The 19359-nt window shown below is 31.7% G+C and overlaps 2 protein-coding genes across 6 annotated transcripts in view; one reads left to right on the top strand and one right to left on the bottom strand.

Moving 5' to 3' along the window:
* The window catches only part of LOC106108333, a 33549-nt gene extending 21621 nt beyond the window's left edge, over positions 1-11928 (top strand). Inside the window, exons 4-7 of the mRNA XM_013289480.1 lie at positions 1595-1732; positions 5379-5543; positions 7214-7385; positions 8048-11928. Coding sequence (XP_013144934.1) covers positions 1595-1732; positions 5379-5543; positions 7214-7385; positions 8048-8263 — 691 coding nt within the window. The 3' untranslated portion in view covers positions 8264-11928. The remainder of the gene's footprint in view (positions 1-1594; positions 1733-5378; positions 5544-7213; positions 7386-8047) is intronic.
* A 381-nt stretch (positions 11929-12309) lies between these two features.
* On the bottom strand, positions 12310-19061 carry LOC106108336 (TBC1 domain family member 13). Of its 5 annotated transcripts, none has more exons than XM_013289484.1 (10): positions 18788-19061; positions 18538-18593; positions 17017-17090; positions 16685-16810; positions 15873-16051; positions 15638-15736; positions 15154-15364; positions 14388-14589; positions 13528-13650; positions 12310-13412 (listed from the first exon to the last, which is right to left on the bottom strand). In XM_013289484.1, the coding sequence occupies exons 1-10, from the start codon at positions 18806-18808 to the stop codon at positions 13292-13294; spliced, it is 1212 nt and encodes a 403-aa protein (XP_013144938.1). In that variant the 5' UTR covers positions 18809-19061; the 3' UTR covers positions 12310-13291. The 5 variants fall into 5 exon arrangements, with proteins under 5 accessions (XP_013144938.1, XP_013144942.1, XP_013144944.1 ...); XM_013289488.1 differs by adding an exon at positions 17451-17531 and having other exon boundaries at positions 18538-19060; XM_013289490.1 differs by adding an exon at positions 17451-17525 and having other exon boundaries at positions 18538-19060.
* Between the last annotated feature and the right edge of the window lie 298 nt (positions 19062-19359).

Genomic DNA, 19359 nt, shown 5'->3' with positions numbered 1-19359 from the left:
TGAGTGAATTATGAATGACTAGTTTTCGTCAGCGTGGAATTAAAAAAAAACAAAAGTGAGTAGCCTATATGTTCTTCCATACCATCCTCTACATCTATACCAAATTCCATCAAATTCCATTCAGCCGTTTAGACTGCAAACTCTAATAAAAATCTACCTATCCATCCATCTAAACTTTCGTTTTGATAATATTAATATGATAGTCTTTATCTTGAACTCGTTTGAAAAGAGAGCTACATTTGCATACAATTTTTCTATTGACATAAGTTTATACAGCAATGGAAAGTGAATGACCAGATCATGTATACTTTTTAATGAATGAGATGGTCTATATTCAACAATGAACTAATTGGGCTATTATGATGTCGAACGGTTAGCAATTATTGAGAACGAGGGCAATAGAAACAATAGTAAGTAAATACTCGGAATCACAAGCTCTTTCCGTGTCATTAAAATTCATCAATAAAGTTATTTCATTAGCTTGTGTGTTAAAAATTTTAGATGCTCTTAGATAAATAATCTGTACGTTTTTAAGTTATTTGTTAATTTGTAAAATTGATCTTTACTTTTTTTGGTCATTACTACCATATAAATAAAATAGCTTTCGCCCGCGACACCGTTCGCATGAGATTAAAAAAAAAACAAATTGAGTAGCCTATGTGTTCTTCCAGACTATCTTCTACATTTATACCAAAATTCATCGAAATCCGTTCAACAGTTTAGGCTACAAACTCTAACAAACATCCAACCATCCATCCATCTAAACTTTCACATTTATAATATTAGTAAGATTAGTAAGATTAGGAGATAGAATGTTTGTAGGAAATAATGCTATTAGAGGTCTTACGTCATATAGGATTGGATAAGGAATGCATATCGGACACGCCAAGTTCGCTACTCGTGGATACTTTCTACGGTTCTACGCGTTTCTTGTTTATTAAATCGCCAATAATCTTATCTAAGACATTCCTGTTTTCTATAACGATTTTATAATCTCCGTTTGTCCTCTAACTTTCTCTGTTTTTGTAATTAAATTTTAATATCGTAGTAGATTTAGTATATTGTAACCACCGCACCCGCGGACAAACCAATTATATGGTTTTTGCGGGCCATATTTGTGCTTATTTTAAATTTGTTTTGATGTAATATTTTCAATAAATAAATAAATAAAATAATAAATAATTTTGACCGGTATCGAACTTGTCTTCTTATTTAACCATCACCGGCATCGATTAAATTAGCTCAAATTAAAAAAAGTTTAACTAAGGAATAGTCACTTCTTAGTTACGTAGGCTCAAGTTCCTAGATGGGGACGAACAAAAGCTGACGACAGAAATGTTTTTTTTTTTGTAAATATCACTTACTCCACTGTCACACTTCATGCTCATAATTATTAAAATGTTTAGATGAATGGATGTTTGTTAGAGTTTGTAGCCTAAAGGGCTTAAAGGATTTCGATTAAGTTCGGCATAGATGTAGTGGTTAGCCTGGAAGAAAACATAGGCTACTCACTTTAATTCCATGCAGATGACGTCGCGGGCGTAAGATAGTCTTTCGTGAAATGTTAAAGTAATATTACTTTTTTTTTCTGCAGGGTATCCTTTGGAAGCTCGAAAGGGTCGATGGTTGAGACCCTTATCTACGAGAGCCCCCTCCAAGAGGAACCAGAGCAGACCAGCCCACCACCGAAGGCGCAGGAGACGACCTTCATCTACACGCCCGTCGAAGACGAGTACGTTATATTCATTTAATGAGTATGTTTTTTTTTCATTTTCATTTCCACGATTGGATGTTTTGTTCGATAAAAGCGAAAGAATGATCTAAAACCAAATGTTGCTCGCGACTTCGACCGTGTTTTTTAAAACATTAAAAATTATGCGATATTTCAGATTTTAATCTATCTCTGTTCCAAATTTCATTCAGATCAGTCAGCTGTTAAGGAGTAACAGGGAGATGAACGTCCTATCCCAACTATCTCATTTACAATATTAAATAACAAAATGCTCTGCGATTATTTTGATGATGTTATCATAATTACTACATCTGTAGTAATGAAGTAGTTTTGATGTAAATATGACATTCACATAATGTAATAGCGTGTATAACGGTCATACACAACGGTCACACACTGCTGGGACTTGTGCTGTTATCATAATGGCCACTATAAAGATCTTGAACGCGATTGTCTTGCGACAAACTAAAACTCTCGTCTCAGAACTGCTCGTTGCCATTACAATAACTCAACAAAGAAGACATGTTTAAAAAGTTAAAAACATTCTTGTAAGATCATTAAAAAGTAACTTAAAGCTCAAGATTACATTTTTTGAAAACTAAATAATAATTTAACTTTTAAAAATTAAACAAAGTGAAATATGATACATTTTCACTGAAATTAATTTATCAGTGTGGATAGATCAAGTTGTAATTGACTGGGTAAAATACTTGTTTTGTTAATAAAACCTGCGCCAACGCGGACGCAAACCCGTGTTAACGCGTTTATGCGTTGTCAGGAAGTGTCGCAACAGGGCGCACAAAAATGCATTTCCAGTCTGACGACAATCGTTTATAGAAACAACTTAACAAATCGTTAAATACCTTAATGTAGGGATAATAGACATAGATAATAGTTTAGATATAATTCTTTCATCTTTTTCATTCAATATATAGATTACTAACTCTTGCCATAAAAATAGTGTTAATCAACATTCAAAAATTCAAATTAACTAATCTAGCTAACTTGTAACGTAAATGTAATGATATCAACTTTTCATCTAAAAAAAAAAACCTTCCGTTCTAATCGCTGTTTTAAAGCACCCCACTGTAAATGTTTCTAGGGAATAATAACGTCATGCATACGTACATAAAACCTTCTTACGCAATAGAGTGAGGGAATGGCATAAATAAGTCTCCCTCAGCCTTCAACAATCGATAAATAGTTCTGATCGCACCTCCACATCATTTACTGTTTCTAATTGCGGTTATAAATAGACTAGCTTTCGCCCACGACTCCGTCCGCGTGGAATTTATAAAAAAAAAAACAAAAATGTTCCTGTGTTCTTCCAAATTATCCTCTACATCTATACAAAATATCATCGAAATCCGTTCAGTCGTTTAGGCTACAAACGCAAACATCCATCCATCCATCGTAACTTTCGGATTTATAATATTTATATGAATTATGAATTATGAATTATATGATAGTACGATAAAAAGGTACTTATGTGTAGCGGTTACAAGACAAAATTTCGTTTAAAGCATAAAAGCATGAGATCTACTGGACATAGATAGACAAGGATTTATTTAGTTTTAATATCTGTATTTAATTTTATATTTATTTGTTTACTAACATGATGGTTTTAGTAGTAATTTTCAAAACCCTGACAAAAAAGTCTTACATGTTTGTAACTAGCATGTTAACGCATAGTTTTTCTTTGCAGAAATTATGCGTGATTGTCGTTTAGTAAATTACACATTAACATTTTTATTCCAATGTAGCGACCATTACCGTGAAGGGAAACTTGTTTAGTGAAAAAATAGATTAACAAAATTATCTACATATAAGAACTTATGGTTTGCTGATTATGTCATTTTTAATGCTTCGTTGAAGTTCTACTCGTAGTTAAACATAATCAAACAGTTTAATTTCCAATTAATGTATTGTTAAAATATATCCAGGGAAGTACAATTTGAGACAAAAAACGTAGCTTGTGGAAGGCAATTGTATAAAATAATAATCAACAGTGTTTCAGATAAAAAATCGAATTTCGCGGGTGATAGTACGAATCCGTTGTTTCCGTTAACGAAAAATGCTGGGTTACGTCACTAGGCGAGGCGAGTGCGAACAGCGGCGCTCGCTTCGCTTCACTCCATTCGCAGAGGCGCGCGAGTGAGCGAGTGAGCCTCAACGACAACCGAACATCCGAGTCGGAGATCGATGTTGTGAACGTGTACGTAGTGGAAACACTGTTGTGAAGCGTCGTGCGGTGCGGCCAAACCAAACCCAACGGCGCAATCTGCGCTAATGTTGTTCGTTGCTACTGTTAATGTCTAATAATTATTTATATAATCGAAAGTAAATAATTATATTTGAGTGTTCAGTGACAATTATTACATCCAGATTTTACGTGAATATACGAAAGGTATGTTAACATTGTTCACGTCATTTTTGTGTTGTGCTGCGCACTGTGTTCGGTTGTCAATTATTTCTGTAATTTTTCCGGTTAATAAGGTACCTGTTAGGTTAATGTTTTATCAAATCGGTAATATATCAGTGATAAGTTAATACGTAGTGGAGTATGGGTGAATCGCAGTTTTTATAGCGAGGAGAATTCGGTCAGTATGACGTCACGAGGACTGAATTATAAACATAAAACGACTTTCAGTTCCATCCAGCAATCGGGAGTACAAGGTCACCACTCGGCATCTACATACATCTAGTAAACATACATTGGCAAACGTTTTAGAATCTCTATTTATAATGAGTGCATCACTGATCATATCCCTATGAGAAGACCCGCCCTGTGATCGCCGTAAGGTCGGTCGGCTCGCGGTCGCTTGCGGAATTTGCCTTCTGACATCAATAAACCTTTCTTTGTCCCAGCTATATTTTCATTTAACATTTTTTTATATTAACTCACATTTTTTTTGTCATTTTAGACAAGTAAAGAAACATGACCTTCATAAAGCTATGCGTGGGATCTTTTTTCCTATTTAATTTTTTTCTATTTAAAATTATAAGATGCACAAAATTATAGAAATCATAATTCATCTTAGTGCCCAAATTTCATATCATTAAAATGTGTCTGTGATCAATATTGAAATATTTTTTTATGACTGAATTAAAATTATCCATAGAAATACTAGATTTGTGTTTTGTTATAGTACATAATTATCACAAGAATGTTTTCATAATGTAAAAATTGAGACATATTTTAATTGATATTGATTTTGCCAAGCTTCATCATCTGCTGAGCTAATTTGTTGGTCAGAAATATAATTCTGATATATTAAACTACAACGAAATAATCTACTGCAATTAAATATTACCAATTAAACAGTATCTTGAATATAAAAAAATATTCCAGACACAATATTTACCATGTATGTGTGAATGTTACAATGTGGGTGGTATACAGTCATCAGCTAATAAAAGATCCACACTTTTAATGGAACAAACTGAAGTTAATCTACGTAACAGTTCATATTACAAATGTCTTCTCATACACTACAGCTGTGCGTTGTATTTTTAAGGCATTATTTTAAATTATACATTATTGCAAAGCTTAATAACTTATGTTTTAACATTGTTTATTGTTGATTCAGCATTTTTTAAATTCCATAAAAGGTAACAAAACCCTTATTTGTATATTTACTTACAGGTCAGAGCGTTCGAAAGTGCGTGTGTCATTTTACCAAGGAGCAAGACCGCAGTGTCTCTCCCCACCGCCCCAAGCGAAGGATCCAGACTCTCACATTCTCTACACAAGTCTACTATCCACAAACTCCGACATGGGTGAATACACAGTCTACAATAGACAAATCAGGTAAGTTCCAATTGAACTAGTGCCCTAATTGTCCATCTTCAATTGTCTTAATGTCTTTATTGAACTAATTTAGTAATGATATAATTGGATTAATAAGCAACTTGTTTTTGAGATATTTAAGGTTTGTGAATTGTTAGTTTTATCATTTACCAATACAAATAATATTGAGAACTGATATGAATGATACAGTACTCTGCACTTCTTACATAATGGACCATATCATGTACAAAGAGATTGTAATCTATATACTTGAGTGGGTATTTATAAAGTAAATGGTTCACCTTAAAATGACAATGTCATACATGCTTGTGTGTTAGTGGGGAGTGTTCAATTTATTTCGTTACAAATAAATTGTGACTCAGTTTTTCTTTACTGTACAAATTGAATGAATGACGTCATACAAAATGAATTTAATTTGGACCACTTTAGTGGTTTATCGCTTCATCTTTACAACAATGTTTGACAGAAACCCACCCAGTTACATTGTGATTGGTTTTACTATTTCCATGATACTGTATGATATGACCTTGTAATTACTAAACACATATTCCATTGAATATTGTGACATTTTAAAATCAACTAAAACAGGGTATTAATAAAAATGAAATTAAAAACTTATTTACTTAACTGCTCCGTTAAAAAAAAACATGTCCAGTTACATGTTTGTGTTTGAATCTTGTCAAGTTTCAAATTACAAAACATAGACGAGTTGATATTTAATATTATTTCACATTGCGTTTTAGTAATTCATCTATTTTCAGTCAAGGTCGATTTTATTGAGATCTTACAAGAATGATAAATGATTTTTTGTATCATATGTTTCCGGCGAATATGACATATGACTTCTGTTACATATGAGCTTGAATAAATTCTAATCAATAGTCTCTCTCTCTCTCTCTCTTCCATTCCTATGTCCCCAAAGTGGGGCAGAGGGCGTCCACAATAGTGGGTAATAAAAATAAAGTTAATCATTAATTTTTCATCAAGTTAACATAATTTGGTTAACATTAGTAAAAACCATCACTTTTGAATATAGTCATAGGAATTAGTTCTGTTTTTCCGCAATACTTATTTTCCCGCTTTCAACTTCTAAACTGCTCATATAAAACATTTATTTAGCATCCCTCTCATTCTCTTTGAGAAGAAAAGAGATAACAATATGCGTTTTTGTAGCTTCGTCAGTATAAAGTCGTGGTTAGATTTTCGGAAATGCGTACCACGTAAAATGAAAGATGACAGAGAATTTTACAAGGACATGGCATTGTTAAGTCGTAAATGCTATTTAAATGTTTAACCTTGATGGATGGTCGTATGTACGCAGTTATTCAATTCGTAAGGAGGGAAGTAATTGTACTGATTAACATGGGTTCTGCCACTGTTACATCATTTAATTGGTACTTCAACGGATAACATTATGTAATCTTGTAGACACTCATTTTTAAATGTCTTTACGGACGTATCTTTCATTATCTTGCACAAGTTTTTTTGGTCATAATAGTCTAGAGGGATATACCTTTAGGGGGAGGTTTACGAAGTAAAGGAATGCGTGAACAGTTAAATTTTAAGAAGGGAGTGGCTACTGAAATTAACAAAAATAACCTATTATGGTGGCTGACTAGGTGATTAGTTTCTAAATAGTGTTTTGAATTTTTATTTGTTTTAAATTCCAGCACTGAAAGCGGCTGGGACAATCCCTTCCGTCCGGACGGTGACTTGAGCCGCGAAGCTGATGAGATTGTGTCCCTGATCAAAGGTGGCAAGCCTATCACACCCACGCCTGCTGCTGAACCTGAGTTGCCCGTTAGTGACGAGGAGGAAAAAGTGCAAGCAAATAATGTCGATGTAAGTAATTAGTAGATATTAGTATACAAAGCGACCCATATGATGACTGCTAGGCTACACAGAATAGTAGGTAGCGTAGGTAGGTAAAGAGTAGAGGTCTAAAAACAGTACGTGCGCTTTCCTTTCGGCTATGTTCACTTGGTACCTTACTTTGCAGACATGTGGTCGAAGTTATTCATGATTTGTTCTAATATTACTTTATAAGATAATACACCTAGCATTGTCAACGTAACAACAATAACAAATATTTTCCATAGATATCTGAAAATAATCCAATCATTCCTTTGAGATGCATTTTATTCAGACACATTTTTGAGTAATTTATTTAATTTAGTTCCATTGCAAGTGGCTTATTAGAGTAGCGCGGAACAAGACTAGATTAACCCAGTTTACAAGGAGTGGTTGGCTCAAAATTTTGTTTCAATTACTTTACATTCTAGGGACATTTTTTTAGGTCAAGTTGCGTTATTATTCTAACATACCTAATATGCAGGTCTATAATAATAATACGTGAAAATTTTGTATAGATTCACGATATTTAAGATTAACAATTTTTTTTCTTATAATACTAAATGCAGGGAGTTATACTGTATGGAAGAATAATATGTTTACCATACATAGGTCAGTGTGGGTAGATTTATGAGTTTATAAATGTTTTACAGGCTAGTCCGCCTTCATCTCCTCCAACGAAAGTGGCAAGTCCTGTGCAGCAACAGAGTCCAGTAAAAGCTATGAACGGCACTAAGAATGGTGCCGCGGTGGGGGAGCTTCGCCCCGGTCAAGTGGAGGTGCACTGCTCGCCGCCTCAGGAGCCTCTGCAGCCGGAACACGTCACCATCAAGAAGAAGCCCAAGTGCAAGTGCTGCGTCCTCCAGTAACCTGGCCAACTTGTAACCTCGCACCGGTAACACGCATTGCTTTAGACGTCTAGCATATATCCCCCACTTTGGTGTTTACTCGGTGCTATTTCATTTTTCGATTTCTCTTACTGCAACTTATCGAAACATATATCAGGAAAGCATATGTGTTCATTGTACAATTTATAACATATTACAAAGTCTGGCCTCTACTTCTCGTATACATTGATATTTTTGTTAATTATTTCATTAGTAAATTTTGGGTATGTAGCAGGTCGACAAATATTTACAAATTCTAACATTATGTTAGTCGGATGATTATTTACAGCCCTGAACTATTCGTGTGGCGCATTATAATTATCTTCACTAAGTATTCGCGGCCTAACACGTTATTTACATACATATTCCTATTATAGCTTGCAACATTTCTTGGCACAGTTTGCTTAGATTTTTTTTATTAACAGTAATAAGTATAAATTAAGAATATCTGTATGGTCACATAATATTGGACTACATTGTCTTGGTTAATTATAATAAAAAAATGGAAATTAAACCATTGTCAAATATAAAACAATGTTTTAACTTACAGTTGTCGAATATTAAGCTATTGTAAAGCGGACTAACCGTAGGAGTATGTATGTAAACAATGTATGTGTCGTCTACATCAAGTTTGTGATAAATTCATATATTTTAGCTAGTTTCGCAAAGAAAGAGAGAAATGATGTTGCAAGTTAGATCCTGAGGAGGGCAAGGTTCTTAAAATGAAAGTTTCGGAATGTTTAAAAATCACTAGAGAATCTCAAATATTGAATTGAGACGAGAACTGGTAAAGTAAAACGATGGATAGAAACAAAAATTCATATTATAAATCATATTTACAATAATTTTTAAAGTGAATATGCCAATTCTACTCATTTCGAAATGATTGCGACATGTTAAATTATCTTATTTTATTAAAAAAAAACAACATAATAATTTATTTTAGAACTGTTGCTAAGTTGAATCTGTGTTGAATAATGTTTAAAAATAATTTAAATGTATATTTTTATATGTTTATTTATAAAACGAAAGTATTATAATCTTGAAGGATGATTGAGCTATAGTATTGGAAAAATATTTAAATGACTGAAATAGATGCTTAAACTGAAGTTGCTTTGTTGTGTTATTTTAATTACTGTAAAATTCCACTGACTAGTATATTGTTGTCTCTGTTCTTTCAAAACAAAATGACAAAGATGACAAGTTTCTTAAACATGCGCTTCAAGAAACTAGCGGAAAAATTAGCTACCTTTTAAACCATATCATGTTGACATTACTGTGAATAAAACACGTTATTTGGGGTACAATTAAAATTCCATTAAGTTAACAATTAAGTTTCATAAGTAGATCTGCTATTGACAAATATTTTAATTCAATTAAATATATAGATGGCTTAGATTTTGACATATGAACCTAAAATAATTCTACGGCAGCTACGACTCACAATTATTCTGCAGTTATCCTCTTATCTTTGTTCAATTAATGGATTCATCTTGAAAGAAGTACCTATAAATAAAACGCAAGATTTCAACAAAAAACGACGTCTTGCTAGTTTTAGAATACCAGTTATATTCTCGCTAACATTAGAAGGAGAGAGACCTATGTATAGCTTCAACGTGACTTCACGCTTGCGTCCAATAGAATGTACACAATTTTTCTTTTATATATGTGATCATTACCATGGATCTACGTTTTATATATTGTAGCTTTTTTATTGTTTTAGTATGAGATCCTCATGTGTACTGTTTTGTCGCAAGTGAAGGATAGGGTGCTTGAACGGGATGGTGTAAAAATTGTAAGACTTACATTGTTGAGTACTATAAAAACTACTCTATTTTTAAATACATAAACGATAAAGTACATAAATGTCGAATTTTTAAATATGACTTAAATTATTTTTGAAATTTTAAACGTGATTTTTATAGTATTTAACAATGTTATAATCTCGGGTAGCAATAAAATTATGCATTTGGCGATTTACAGTATGGAAACTTGTAGGCGAAATATAAATTTATTTCTGAAAATGTTAAAGCATGTTAACAATATCTATTGACCAATTCCCTGATATACACTGCTCAAAATTTATGTTTATTGATTTTTTTGATTTAATTACAGTTACGATTCAAAAAAAGCTTTTGGCGATCTTTAAAATGTACATTACTTTAAAAAATTTAAAAGTTACTTCAACTAATTGTTCTCACGATTTGTTAAATAAAAAATTGTTTAACAATAAAATTAATGTGCGTGTTTATCAGGGTATTGTTTTATTTAAAATCAAGATTATAAACTTTGACCATCGTATGAAAAAAAAATGCATAAAACAAACAGGTTTAGATGTACCCCCTACAAAAGTAGCGATATTAAGTAGATAGGTAATTAGAATGGTATAGTTAGGTGATCCAGAATTATTTTGTGTTTGTTATTAATGTTTATGGATATTAAATTATTTTTTTTTGTTTTCGGTTTTTTATAGTTTTCGAATATCAACTAAAAGGAAGACAGTACTGAATGAATGGATGTTATCGCATTGAAGTTTCTTGCACAGTTACAAATTAATTTATATTTCAAATGGCTTCGTTAGATACAACTGGAATTTACCAATTGTTTTACACTTTAGAATGTTATAAGACATTTTACTAACTTTATATCCAGTAAAATTTAGCAACAGTTTAAATAGATATTGCACTAGATTTAGGCAATTTGTGTAACTGTTTGACTGTTGTAAACATTTGTAATTCTATTATCAACTTGTTGCAAACATACAAGTTTTCCTTTTCAATATCCCCAGCAATTGACAATCTTTTACAAACACTGAACATTTGCTTAAAGCTTGTCTATTCATTTTTATATTTCAACATGGTATTATACTTTCCCACCCTACCTTCAATTCTAACTGTACAGTTAAAAGTGTAGTGGATTTTAGATAAAATTACACTGTGCTAGTAATATATTACATAATGACGCAAAAGTTTTTCATTTATAAAAAAATCTGTCTGAAAATTAACTGTTGTGTTACATTGGGCACAAAAGTTGGATCATATTGAAGAATAACACAAAGCATTTATGTATTTGCCATTTTTTTTAATAACGGTGCTTTGAAGTAGGTGATTATTTTATTATAAGACATTATTACTTTATACAAGCTTTTTTAACAATGTTACAGGTAATGAACATTTCATCAGAGTTTTAATTTTTCATTTTAATATGTTAAATAATATGATCATTTGAAGCTAACAAGCAGAATCATTGCAGTTGTAGAGGTATCTCAAGGTTAGATTGACACATTCAATGCCAGCGACTCACTTTCATATATGAATGTTGGCAGTGAAGGTGTTTACATTGTAATAATTTTGTTGCCTTTGGCAAAGTATTAAAACTATAGCCGCCTTTTATTTCAGCTTGGTGTAAACCATAGGATCCTCTCGATGTTAGATTTTAAGCCAATATTGTGATCGTTTGTGCATTGTTTAGTTTATCATGGCCGCTCTTATTCTGTTGTTTCAAGTTGCCATGTTTGTATGTTCCTTAATTAAGTTTTTTATTTTCAAGTAAAATCCTGTCATTAAGGTTCTATTCATACAATATTATTTAAATCAAATCAATTGAAAAGGAAAATAATTTTCTCCTATTGAATTTTGTTAAATGAGTTCATGTATAATCATTTAAAACATTTCACAGTGTATTTAACTGTATTTGTAATAAAATAAATAAAATGACATTATATTTGTATAAAAAAATATTTACTTTCTATTATTATCAATCAATGAGTATGTACAAATCGATTACATTGTAATTATTATTTATATTAAATCTTTTAAAGGCGAATTTTCTTGTTTCATTTATTTACAATTCCTCAACACAGATTACTAAAGTATAGTTACTTTTTTTAATTTAGATAGAACTCGCATTTGCATTCGCAAATTCTATAAAATTGTATTTTCCCCTAAAGATGTATTTTATAGAGGGTATTTTATATGATTTTTCAGATATATTGGGTTTGAGGAAAAATTATCAATAAAACAATATACTCAAGATTTGATATGCAAGATACATTTATTAAAAACATGTACATTTGTATAAAAGATTACTATAATCAGTCCCGTACAGTCTGTTATGGTTTTCAAAAATTACATCTCAAAAATCGGGTATTTTGTAAGAAAAAGTCATTCTTAATATAAGGATATTGAATGCGAAAACCTTAATTTTGTATTTTTATAACTATAAACACATATGCAAATTCACTGTAGGCTTTCATTAGAAGCATCTGTACGATATTATCTAAATTTTTGACGTGATAACGTTACAAAAATATGAAGGCTTGCACGCACGTAAAAGTATAACTCAATCGCGTTCTGTTTGACGCTGAGCCGAGTGTGCGAGCGAGAGCGCGGAACAAAAGACAGAGAGACACGATAGGTTTGAGACGCATCCGTCCCTTTCCACTTCTACAATTCTTATTACATTTACACACAAAATTGTCCGTAAACGTTATAGAATTTTTTTCGAAGACGAGGATCCATAATATACGTACGGATGCTTCATAAATGAAACTTAACGGTTAAGTAAATAGTGAAATTGCAATACAATTAATCCTTTATTTATTAGATATTTATTAACTTTTAATTTGCAAGATATTACTTTTAGTTATAAGATTAATTCATCAATTGTTTTATACATTAGTAGATAGTGAATATTGTATTGAAAAGTGATTCAGTAATATATTAAAAAACAAATGTGGAATGTTACTAAAATTTCGATACAAAGATTCAATAAATACATTATTTATCAAGCAATATTCACGATAAGTATTAATTTACTTTTAATTAAACAATATAAAAATTGTCTTTATTTTTTAATATGATAAAAAATACAAACAGCACATGCAAAATAGAGCTAAAAATCAAATTCATAATGATTATAGAGTATTCACAATTTCTGTTTTATATTTCTCTCTCTGTTTTGTTAAAGAGAATGGTAAGGGACGACAATACGTATTACATTGCCGAACTATTACCTTGTAGAAATATCCACAGCTTTATTTAATATCAAGCCTACATCCATCGGTGGAAAGTTTTGCAATAGTTTCACATTCGAGGCAAAATCACCGCTTAGTAGATCATCCCGTACTAATCTGTTAAAAAAATATAAAAAATAATTGTTAAGAATTTACAGTTGCCTTGTTCGTGTTTTGTTAACTTTATCATACCCAAATAGAAAAGAGATTTAAGTTTAAAATATTTACTTACAATATCATGGCACAGCAAATGTAAATGAGAAAATTAAATCTATGTGGGTCTGCGAATAAGGAGTCCCAAATTCTTTCAACGTCCGGCAAAGAAAATTCTTGCGACAATAACAAAGTCAGCCATCTGAAAAACAAAACACAATTTTAATTCAATTATATCTGATTAAAAAGCCTTGAAAGAAAATATATGACCGTTAGTTTCTACTACTGAAACATCTGAATAAAGAGAGAAGAAAAGAGATGCAATAACTTAGAGAGTAAGCATAGTTGAGACTTCATTTGAAACATTTTTCATATAATTTCTAAAATTACACACAAACAATTCAAACACTGAGAAACGTGGCGTATAAAATTTGATACCAAGATATTACTGTACAAATCAGTTACTAGTAAAAAAATGTCGTTCCCTATGTCTGTGCCTATCTATTCTTTACATATACTCGTAATTAAATTGGAGTGTTTGTGATAACAAAAGAAAAATTCCACATATCGGGAAGATGATGTATTTGCGTCGCCGATAACGAAAGTCGCATTTAAATTTTTTTGTCTGTCTGTCTGTCCGCAAACCGCGTTTGTTCCGGGTAATCTCTGAAACGGCTGGGCCGATTTCGAGATGACTTTCACTAAAGGGTAGCTGTCATAGACGGCCATATTATAGGCTACTTTTTTTAAATTCCGCGATGTCAAAATGGCGACCCGTGGTACGGGTGGACCGATTTGGACGGGACTTTGACTGGAAGGTAGCTGGTAAAAAGTAGATGCACGTGGTAATGTTATAGACGACTATTTTTTAAATTCCACGCTAAGTTTGCGGGCGACAGCTCGTGGATAATAAAGATAAACAAATACAATTTCATTTACCTGAAGCTGTAGTACTGCGGACGTAATTCCTGTCTCTCCATACGATCCCAGACGATCCGGTCATTCATCTTGACACATTCACTCAGTTTGCTCATCATATAATTAATACCACTCTCCGCTTCATCCAATGTACGTATGAAGAAATCGCGAATTTCCGCCATGAGATTAGTAAAACAGAAGAAACAATCCGCCTCAGCATGTTCTGGAAATTAAAAAAAAAGAAAACATTTAACACATGAAATGCTATTAATTCACCTGGTAAATTCGATTTAATAAAAATTGTGGCATAAAAAGGGTTGAATAGCTATTAAAATCAATTGATATACAAAAAAACAAATACTAGACAATTACAGCCTAACAAATAAATATAGTATTGAGTTAAACTTAGGAATAAACTGAGTATAAGCAATTATTAGTACAAATTTTGCTTATACTCGGTTTATTCCTAAATTTAACTTTATACCGCGTGTAACTGTTTTTGATAAGTTGTTAACTATCTCAAAAGTTATAAATCTGTTTTCTATAGGGGGAGCTCAAATGGCAAATGTCTTCTTACTCTCTCTTTCCAAAGATACTTCTGTGTCTCAAAAAACGCACAACAATGATTGTTATTATAGTGCATTACTATTTTAAATCTACTGTGTAAGAAATTTATAAGAAATTAAATATTGGCTATGGTGGAGAGAACATCTAGGGACAGGATGAACTGTGCAACACAGTTTACATGTGCCAAAGTTCCCAAGACAACAAAAATAATAAACTGTACCTCTGTACTCCTTGTTTGCATCAATAGCAAAAGTATGATATATAGGGCCAATGATTTCATTCATTCCTTGAACGTAACCTTGTCCGGGGTTCAGCTTGGCGTATAAGAACAACATTCTCTCTACAACCTCCCAATGCGCCTCGCAGCCTTCGTTTAAAGGAGCATAATCACCGGTCGTAATGCTTTCTGAGCGACGTATCTCATTGCTAAGCTGGAAGATATTGAGCAAAATTTATATTAGTATAAGTTATAAAACAATATTTTATATGATGTACAAAATAATATATACTGTTATTGTTGTCTGTAAATGTTACTTTAATTATATCTTCATTACTCATTACTTGTAAACATAATAAAAACGATAATTATTTTAAAATGAGATTAACAAACTAAACTTGTTTCAAATCAAATAATATACATGTACTAGTTTTGTAATTTACTTTGAGAAATAAATGTGAAACTGAATACAAAATAAATTATTTACCTTTGCAACACCAAGACCACGTCGCTCTAATGTAGAATATTTTAAAACAGATTGTTCCACTCTTTTGTGCAATCTTTTTACTCCATTGCTGTTTACAATCTAGACAAAATGTCACAAATATGTTAATATATTTTAATGATCATTAATATTCAATCTAACAGAATAGCAAGCTTTCACTTTGTCTGATAAACTAAAGTAATTTAGTATATCTAAGAGACAGAATAAAAAATCTTACCTCAAGACACGGAAATTCGGTTGCCGATTGAAAGAAAGAGATATCAGGACATAATCTCCTGACATCCTTATCAATTTGCAGTAGTACTTCATTGTCTTTGAAATAAGTACTCCAGGAGCTATCCGGGCTGATGTTGAGAGGATGGTCGGCCGGACCACCGGGAGACACTATAATCTCATCTGAATTACAAACATAATTTATCAATATGTATAAGGATATGAAAGTGTGAAATATATGCAAAGAAATGAAGTGATTTCTGATATTATGGTTGATACATACATAGGGGAAAGGTAGATGAAGAATCTCAAAATATGTATTTTGTTTGACTAATTCATTTTTAACTAGCTAGCTTCGTCCGCGTGGAATTAAAAAATATAGCCCATGTTACTCATTGACAATGTAGCTTTTCAATGATGAAAGAATTTTTGGAATCGGCCAAGTAGTTTTTGAGTTATTTTAATACATACAAAAACAAAAATCTTTCCTCTTTATAATATTAGTATAAATTGGGAAAAAATCTGCATTCAAAGAGCTATGTATAGCTTTAAAGGAGCTTTAGAGTTAAAACCGGGGTTCAATTATTAAACATTTACTTTTTGATGCACTTGGATATATTGCATGGTTAGTAAAGTAAAAAAAAGGAGTCTGTTTATGTTATAGAAGATTGAATGGCACTCATTGTATTAGATAATATTTCTTGTGTTAGCTTTAAATATGTTTTTAATATGAGTTTTTCTACAAATAATGAGTTAAGATTACATATTGAAAGTTAGATTGTTTGAGGTAATTACAAATCAATATTAAAACCATACCTATAAATTGCTTGTACAATTGTCGCTTTTTTAAAAGAGTAGATTCTCTTGCAGACTTCTCTTTTGGTACATAATGAAGCAATATTCGCCAAACTAATGAACGCAAACCTTTATCATCTGGCACACCTGTAACAGCAAATCAAATTCTCATATATGATCAAATTTATGTTTGTAGGCTTGTCCTTAATGCAATTCCAAAACATAACAGATTATAACAGAGTATTGTTTGTTAAAAATTTAAAGAATAAATGTTAATCTAGATTAATAAGTAGTTTAAAATAATAGAAACAAAACAATGCAACTAAGAATTTAACATGAAATAGTAAATTTACCATTAAATGCCAACTTCTGCAGCTCTTTGATATCAATAACATCTTCCTCCAAAATGTCTTCAAATGCTTTGATTCTGTAAGAAAAAAATAACATTATAAGCAAATATTTAAACTATAATTAGACATTAGGCAAATAGAAATAACATACTGCTTAGATAAGTCTCAAGCACATAAGAACAAGCAAGAAACTGTATTTAATGGATGTTTCCCGTTGTGTCAGCAGACCCATCAGGAAACAACCTATTTAAAAGGTCATAGCAAAATACAACAATGCTGATATATTTAGTGATTTGCTAAATTAATATTTACTTAGCAAAGCTTTGTCTGATTGGAAATACTGCAAAGAGATAACTGAGTGTGGATTTCGCTATAAGAATTAGCAAGAAGTGTAGCGAGTTTAAATATTGTGCAAAATAAATAATACTCATACTAACATATGATACATTTTAATTATTTGTTTCAAAATATGCTAGGAATCGGCAACTTGATCCTCTATTTATTTCACAGACCTGTTGCTAAACATAATAATGGCACACAATTTAATGACATGACACATAATTGAATAAAAAACGTGAAATCGTCATGACTATCTTCAAATTTCTTAATGTATCTGAAAGTAGCACGCCCCCCTTTATTACTTTAAATAAGATTCAGACTGTGTTTTATAAATATTATCAATGATTTAATTTTCGTTTAACCATATACAGCATTTATTAAATTAATAATCATATTATTAAGTATATCGTATAAGATGTTATTAACTATACCTTGCTTTGTGTAAACTCATTTCATAACTCAACTCTAAATTATGATTATACTTGCTTAAACACTTCCACTTAAATGAGATGTTTTCAGTTCATCAAACTAACTTTTAACTAACGAAAATAACTATATCTGCAACACTTTTATTTCGATAGGCCACGGGGTTACTTTATTTTATGTTAAAATAAAATTGCAATAAAGAATAATAAAGCACTATACAGCAGATTAAATAAAATTGCCATGAGCCATGGCCTGAGGAGGAGGGTGGGGATTATGTTGTTGGCTGGCAACGGAACTGTCAGATGTCATACTATGAGAATTGTAGAAATACCAATGAAATAATATCGATTCAGCTACAAGTTAAATATCGGTTTTGGTTACACATTTCACGTTGATTCCTTCGTATATGTCTATGAAGACTGTAGAATGTTCTCTAAAACTTTTACTTTAATAATAAGCTATCAGTTTACGATTTCATGATCGTCCTGATGTGTAAACATTCGAGTATGAAGGTAACGATGGTGAAGAGTAAAAATCGATATCGGTTTTATTCGATGGTGTTTGTGTTGTTTGTACATAATACAAGAGGGCAGATAAAGTAAAAAAATTTTAATACACTCACGTGCTTAAATAATTTCTTATACAAATTGTATTCAAATAAAATAACGTGTCTGCGCACAACTGCACAATGTCATTAATGTCAATGCATTGTTGCTTGTAACTGTAATGGATTCACAATTTACTGATAATTCGACTCACCCTTTAATTATTTCAATACACTTGTCCATTTCCGTTAGATCGTAATCCGCCCCAAACTAAAAATAAAAACATTTCTTTCGTATCGCGATTTACTTGTTATGTAAACAATAAGAATAGAAAATCTATTATAAACACGATACTTGATAGTATCGATAATAGAGCCATATCTAATTTCTCCCCAATCGAAAATTTTTCGAAATCAATGAAAGCTATCGCTGCACATAAGGTGTTAAATAAGACTCCCCCTAACAGAAATGATGCCTCGACGCATACGTCGGAGTGAATACGAAAGCCTGCCTCGCACAGTAGACCTAAAGTGATAATCGCGTAGCTTCCATATACGCCCGTTTTTACAAACTGACTGATCGCTAATAAGTTTAGGCTTTCAGAATTAAGAAAGTACGCGATAAGCATCATGATCAAAACTGCGCCACGCAGAAACATTTGCAATATTTCGTAACCCATTAAGCATTTTAAATTTATCTGGTTGTATAAAAATGTGTGCTTTTAGATATTTTTAAAACTGATACTTTAAAATATTATGAGATCCATAAAACAGGACATTAATGACATTACGATTGATGACGGAAATAATCAAACTTCTCGCAGAAAATATAAGAAAATCGGTTGACCTGCAGATAATATGTAGAGAAGTAATTAAATAAACATCAGGTACTTTTATAATTTCCCAGCACTTAGATGAAGTCAATTTAATTTTCCCCATGTTGTTTACGATTCTCTTCTGTCTTATTACTATGTTAAACGGTCCAATTAAATTATCTTCAGCAATTAGCAAGACTTACAAGTGTTTCTTAAGATCGT

This window comes from Papilio polytes, unplaced genomic scaffold (genome assembly GCF_000836215.1).
Source record: "Papilio polytes unplaced genomic scaffold, Ppol_1.0 DF821644.1, whole genome shotgun sequence".
NCBI lineage: Eukaryota > Metazoa > Arthropoda > Insecta > Lepidoptera > Papilionidae > Papilio > Papilio polytes.
The sequence above is the reverse complement of the archived record's forward strand: the minus strand, read 5'-3'. Positions and strand labels throughout refer to the sequence as shown.

Coding starts and splice junctions, on each gene's coding strand:
- LOC106108336 (XM_013289484.1), bottom strand. CDS start 18,808: ATGCGTCGAGGCATCATTTCT. Junction 16,811..17,016: donor GCAGAAGTTGGCATTTAATG/GTAAATTTACTA, acceptor TTGCTGTTACAG/GTGTGCCAGATGATAAAGGT. Junction 15,365..15,637: donor GTGGTCTTGGTGTTGCAAAG/GTAAATAATTTA, acceptor AATATCTTCCAG/CTTAGCAATGAGATACGTCG.